Source organism: Ipomoea nil, unplaced genomic scaffold (assembly GCF_001879475.1).
Source record: "Ipomoea nil cultivar Tokyo-kokei standard unplaced genomic scaffold, Asagao_1.1 scaffold1834, whole genome shotgun sequence".
Taxonomy (NCBI): Eukaryota; Viridiplantae; Streptophyta; class Magnoliopsida; order Solanales; family Convolvulaceae; genus Ipomoea; species Ipomoea nil.
Genome location: NW_017618262.1, coordinates 2,159,931 through 2,166,593, shown reverse-complemented (window position 1 = coordinate 2,166,593; position 6,663 = coordinate 2,159,931). Strand labels below are relative to the sequence as shown.

At 36.3% G+C, this 6,663-nt stretch overlaps 1 protein-coding gene across 1 annotated transcript; it reads right to left on the bottom strand.

Annotated features, from left to right (window-relative positions):
• Positions 1-2,117: 2,117 nt before the first annotated feature.
• LOC109192834 lies at positions 2,118-3,395 on the bottom strand. Its single transcript, XM_019343536.1, has 2 exons — positions 2,772-3,395; positions 2,118-2,525 (listed from the first exon to the last, which is right to left on the bottom strand). The coding sequence occupies exons 1-2, from the start codon at positions 3,393-3,395 to the stop codon at positions 2,118-2,120; spliced, it is 1,032 nt and encodes a 343-aa protein (XP_019199081.1).
• Positions 3,396-6,663: the final 3,268 nt, after the last annotated feature.

The following is a 6,663-nucleotide window of genomic DNA, read 5'->3' as shown; positions in this document are numbered from 1 at the left end:
GACACTAGGATCGTAAGGAGTCTTAGCCAGAACAACATCATAACTGTCAAACTTCTTCTGAAGTTTTTCTGTGTAGTGACCTTGGGATAGAAGGTAACATGTATTGGTTTTTGTGACTTTTGTCCCGAGTATCACATCGGCTTCTCCTAGATCCTTCATTTCAAACTGTTGACAAAGAGTTCGTTTGGTTTCATTTATAGGCTCAATACTTGAGCTAAAAATCAACATGCCATCCACATAGAGACATATTATTACAATGATGGATTGGACCTCCTTTGAGTACAAACAGGCATCTGACCGGTTAGTCGTGTAGCCTAGGCCCATTAAGGTCTTGTGAAATTTTTCATTCCACTGCTTGGGGGCCTGTTTTAGGCCATAAAGAGATCTTTTTAATTTACATACCTTTCCTTATTGCCCTGGATCAACACAACCAGGTGGTTGTTCCATGTAGATCTCTTCTTCTAATTCACCATTGAGGAATGCAGTTTTTACGTCCATTTGGTGAACTATCCAGTTGTGTAAAGAAGCTAATGCAAATAGAACTCGAATGGTTCCCACTTTTGTCACTGGTGAGTATGTGCAAAAATAATCCTGACCGAATCTCTGCGTAAAGCCTTTGGCTACTAGCCTGGCTTCGAACCTTTCAATAGACCCATCTGGTTTAAGTTTTCTTTTGAAGATCCATTTGCAACCAATTGGCTTGCACCCTTTGGGTAGTTCTACCAACTCCCAGGTGTGGTTGGACTGAATAGAGTCCAATTCACTTTTGATTGCTTTTTTCCACAGAATGGAGTCGACTGACTGCATTGCTTCTTTAAACGTTTTTTGTTCTTCTTCCAATACTAATTGGCACACAAACTGATCACACAGTTCATTTAAATCTTTTAGTTTTGTGACATATGTTATGAAGTCAGAACCAAAATTCTTCTCTATCCTAGGTCTTTTGCTTCTTCTGGGCTCATCCAAATCGTTAGTAATACGAGGAAAATTGGCATTATCATTTTGACACAGAGTATCAACTGGTGAGACATAAGCATTTTTTAAAGGAAAGATATGTTCAAAGAATATTGCATTTCTTGATTCACACATAGAACGGTTTTCTAGACACATAAACCTATATGCTGCACTATTCTCGGCATATCCAACAAAAATAGCATCAAAGGTTTTGGGTCCTATGTTGGACCTTTTCAGGGATGGTAGACCCACCTTAGCCAAGCATCCCCACACCTTAAAGTGTTTCAGATTCGGGGCATGCCCTTTCCACATCTCATAAGGGGTTTTTTCGAACCCTTTATGTGGGACTCTATTTAAAATGTGGTTCGTCGTTAGAACAGCTTCCCCCCCACATAGAGTCTGGTGCCCTAGAACTGATCAACATTGCGTTAATCATGTCTTTAAGGGTTCTATTTTTCCTTTCAGCGATGCCATTTTGTTGGGGAGAGTAAGGTGCAGTTACTTCATGGATTATACCCGAAGTTTCACATAAGGTTTTTAGCGATAAAGATTCATACTCTCCACCTCTGTCTGAACGAAGCCTCTTTATTTTCAAGTTTAACTGATTTTCTACCTCAGTTTTAAAAATCACAAATTTGTGTTCAGCTTCATCTTTTGTTCTCAAGAGGTATAGTTTTGTAAAACGAGAATAATCATCTATAAAAGTTATATAATACCGTTTTCCACCTTTACTTTCAATGGTTTTAAAATCCGCTAGATCAGAGTGAATCAATTCAAGTATAGATGAAGTTCTCATGAGTTACCGTAGAAAATGGCTTCCTAGCAAATTTTGCTTCAGCACAAGTTTCACATTGGGAGCATGCATCATTAGACAAGTTTGGCAACATATTCAGGCTTTTTAATCTATTTAAGCACTTTGAGCCAACATGTCCTAATCTACCATGTCACAAATTAACTGAAACAGTAATATAAGCCAAAGGGGAAGCATTATTCTTATTGATAGATTCTGGTCCAATTACAGATATGTCTAACACAAATAATCCCCCCCCCCCCGTAGATACCCTTTTCCAAGAAAAGTCCCACACCGAGTCATAACCAATCGGTCTGACTCAAGGACAATTTTGATCCCGGCCGTATTAAGTAGGCCCCCGGAAATTAAGTTTCTACGCAGAGGGAACATACAACACATTGTTCAGTAATAACTTCTTGCCAGAATTAAGCAATAACTCTACTTTTCCTCTACCACTTACCTCAGAAATGCTGGAGTTTCCCATGAAGACTTGTTCTCCTCCAGTGACGGGCTCGAACACCTTGAAAAAAGACTTGTTGTTGCAAAAGTGGCGAGATGCCCCCGTGTCCACGACCCACTCGTCTGGGTCTCCGACCATGTTAATCTCAGTAATCACTGCTGCTACGGCCTCGTCATCCTCCGTGGTTTCTACCACATTTGCTTGATTTTTGGATCCGTCTTTCTCTGAATTTTTATTTGTGGACCCTTTGTGATGATAGCACTGTGCATCTCGGTGTCCACGTTTCCCACAAACATAGCACTTGTCGCTCTTGCCCTTTTTCTGAATTTTTCCATTTTTGATGCGATTGTTGTTATTTTTCGCATTCCTTTTTTTATTTTTATTTTGATCACCTTTTTTATGCCTATCATCTTTTCCTGTTGTCTCAACAATGTTAGCCTTTGAGTTGAAAGAAAAGGATTCAGATTTTTGTATCGTGCGATTTTCCTCTTCAATGTTGATGCTACTGATAAGTTCTTGAAGGGTGTAGTTGCGTCACTCGTGTTTCATTTTACTTTTGAAGTCTACCCACGACCCGGACAACTTATCAACAAGTGCTTCGATCAGGAATGCATCGTTGACTTGAGCACCTTCAGTTTGCATATCAGAAACCATATTTTCGAAGTCATGTACCTGTTCCACCACGGTTTTGGATTCGGTCATCTGAAAATGCAGCCATCGTCCCACGACGTACTTCCTCCTACTGGTGTCATTGGAACCATATTTTTCTTGCAATTGTTCCCAGACAGCTTTTGCAGATTTTTCCCCAGAAAACATGTCAAAAATAGAATTTGTTACCCGTTGAAGAATGGAGGCCCGCGCAGTTTTGTTGTCTTTCACATATTTTGGACAGACTTGCGACGTGCTTCGTACAGGCCTCGGTGCAGGAACTTGATCAGCTGCCTTGTCCGATTGGTCAGCTGTTTTGCCCGACTTGTCAGCTGCCTCGGTTATGGCAGTAGTGGCGGTCGCAGTCGTGGCCGCGGTCGTAGCAGTCAGGATGAAGGTGGTGGGATCATCATAAATCACGTAGTCAACATCCTTCTCTTCCAGCAGCATGATGATCCTTGCAGCCCATCGTTTGTAGTTCATACCGCCGGTGAGAATTTTGATGGGTGTGACATCAGAAGCTGGCTTCGTTGCAGTATACATCGCCTCCCTGATTTTAAATATCTTTAACTGTTGGGTAAAATAGGTGCGATGAATACCTGGAATGGATATTTGCGACGTGTTGTTGCTTCGGGACAGGAAACCGACAGCGTTCTGTGTCGTGTTTGGCAACACTATCTTAAAGATATTTAACGACCAGGGTATCGTTATATCTTCGACTGATAGCACAGAAACAAATAAACAGCTTAATTTCAGAACTTAGGGACTAGGAATTTCGTGTTGGAGTAAATTGTTTCCTTGTTCTGCATTAAGTGACACTGCCAAAACTTTATTTATAATGGCTTGTGCACTTCTTACACATTACCACCATTCTAGGCAGTGTATGGACAATCAGCATGAGATTAGGCTTTGTATGGCCAAGCATCATGCAACCAATGCTGGCCACTTAATTTGTTTGATTAATTTGTTAAGACAAATTAAAAGATGATCCACTAAAATAGGGATCTCACTTGAAGCCTTTGCCGAGAATGTTTCCCAACAATATATATATATATATATATATATATATATATATATATATATATATTTATTGTTGTATGTATAATGTATAATCTGTGTTGGAGGGTTGGTCTCTTTCTAACTCTTGAATGTGTGTATATATTACAGAGAGACAGAGAGGAGATTGTTGGTTTTCAAAAGGAGAGGAAGAAAAGGCAGTGGGCGATAAGCTCATGTGATGTTCATACTTCATAAAACAACATGTACGCATACAGGAGAAGGGTCAACAGCGGCGACGGGCAAATCCACCGGCGTTGGCAACGGGAGTTAAAATACGGAATATTTTTAATAATGAAATAAAAAATTCAAAATAATAATATAAAAAAGGTGACTTGGCAATAACCTGTAAATAACTTGCAAAAACAGGTAAAAAGTGGTTAATTGCTTAATTTGTTTGAGTTCAAGGGTTTAATTGGAGCTTTTTAAAGCTAAAGGGCTTAATTGCTCAAATCAATGTAGTTAGAAGGCTTATTTGACCCTTATCCCTTTGTTTTTTCACAACAAGCGGAAAGAAAATATAACATATATGTTATGACTATTTTACATTCATTAAACTTTCTTGATTACCTAAGTATAAATTAAACGTTTTTAATTACTTAGGGAGATATTAATCTTTATAGTTACGTTATTAGTCATTATAATTTCAATATAATCAAACAATGAAATTAATATTATTTTTAAGAGTTAATACCCAAAATCGTCCTCGACTATAGTGGTTTTTCTCAATTTCGTCCTAAACGACTTTGGTGACCTAATATCGTCCCAGACTTTTGTGTTTCGCTCAATTTAGTCCCAGATTTTTGTGTTTTTGTTCAATTTAGTCCCTTATTTGTTATTCTGTCCATTTGGTGTTAAATAAATAGACAATTCAGTAATTTTAATATTGACATCTCTTTACTCATAGACATGTGAACTGCGAAATCCCTTTTTTTTACGAATTACTCCTAAAACTGCAAATATAAAATTTGATTTGCAGGTCCGGGAGTAAATCTGGGTGTAATTCGTACAAGAAAGAGGAATTTTGCACTTGACAAGTTGAAAGTAAAGAGAGATCAATATTAACATTACTGAATTGTCCCTTAACTTAACACCAATTTGACAGAATAACAAATGGAGGACTAAATTGAGTGAAACACAAAAGTCTGGGACGATATTAGGTCACCAAAGTCGTTTAGGACGAAATTGGGAAAAACCACTATAGTCGAGGACGATTTTGGGTATTAACTCTTATTTTTAATAATTTATTTCTCACTAACCAATAATAAAATCCATCTTCTAAATAATTTCCTTTTTTATATAAAATTTTAATTTTATTATCTTTTAAATATTTTTCGTGAATCAAACGTAAATCTTTATCAGCAATCCTGCGTGCGGGAAAAGTCTAGCAGTCAAACATTAATTAGTATTGGCCCACTTAAGCCCATCCAATTGCCTGCAAACCGTGTCACAGTCAACTTAATTAATTCCGAAAACGTCCCAAACAAGTTGCGACCAATCGTTATATTATAGTCTATTTCAGGTCCACCCGACTAATCTTCGCAAATTATGCAGTGGCTCGTGTCCACAATGCATTGTAGACATGAGTCTAAAACGACGTTGTTTTCAGGGAAAACGCGTCATTTCAGTTTTTTTTATTTTTTTTTTATTTTTTTTTTATTTTGTCTCGCTGTTAACGTCGTTAACGGCGTTATTCGTTTGTGCCATTATGAATGTACAGTTATGAGATTATGAATGTACAGTTATGGAATTATGAATGTAAGTTGTAAAATTATGAACACAGAGCTCTGACATTATAAACTTACAATTATGAACATATAGTGATAAAATTATGAACATAGAGCTCTAAAATTGTGAACATCGAGCTTTGAAAATTATGATTTTACAGTTATTGAATTATGAATGTACAGTTACGGAATTATGAATGTACAGTTATGCAATTATGAATATATAGTTATGAAATTATGAACACAGAGCTCTGACATTATGAACTTACAATATGAACATATAGTGATAAAATTATGAACATAGAACTTCGAAAATTATGAAGTTACAGTTATTGAATTATGAATGTACAGTTACGGAATTATGAATGTACAGTTATGGAAGTATGAATGTACAGTTATGGAATTATGAACATAGAGCTTTGACATTATGAACTTACAATTATGAACATATAGTAATAAAATTATGAACATATACTCCTATAACGAAGCGGTCTGAAATTAAAAAAAAAAAAAAAAAAAAAAAAAAAAAAAAAAGATAACAGTGCCTAACATCACTGTTACCCCTGTCCAGCATGCATGCTGGACACGGGTCCATAGCATAACGATTGACTAATCTCCGTTCGCTCCATGAGATACAAGAGTTGATCCAAAGGGAATCATCCCGAGTTATTTTAAAATTCTCTCCCACAAAAAGAGCTCATTTGTCACTTAAATTACCCTGTTGGGTTATATATTATAGTCTATAGACATATGATTTACATTGCAATATAAATCACTTAACAATGAGTTTGGTTTAAAATAAGGAATTAAAGTAAAAATAAAAGAAATTATAATTTCATGAGAAAAGAATAATGTTTGAATAAAGTATGTATTCAAATTATTTAGTAAATATGAATAGAATTACTAGAAATAAGTGATATAAATATTAAAATGCCGTTGTATAATAACAATAATAATAATCAAGGATAATGTTGTAATTTTTTTTTCATCCACCACTGAATCGTAATCATGGGAGGAGCCATATGAAT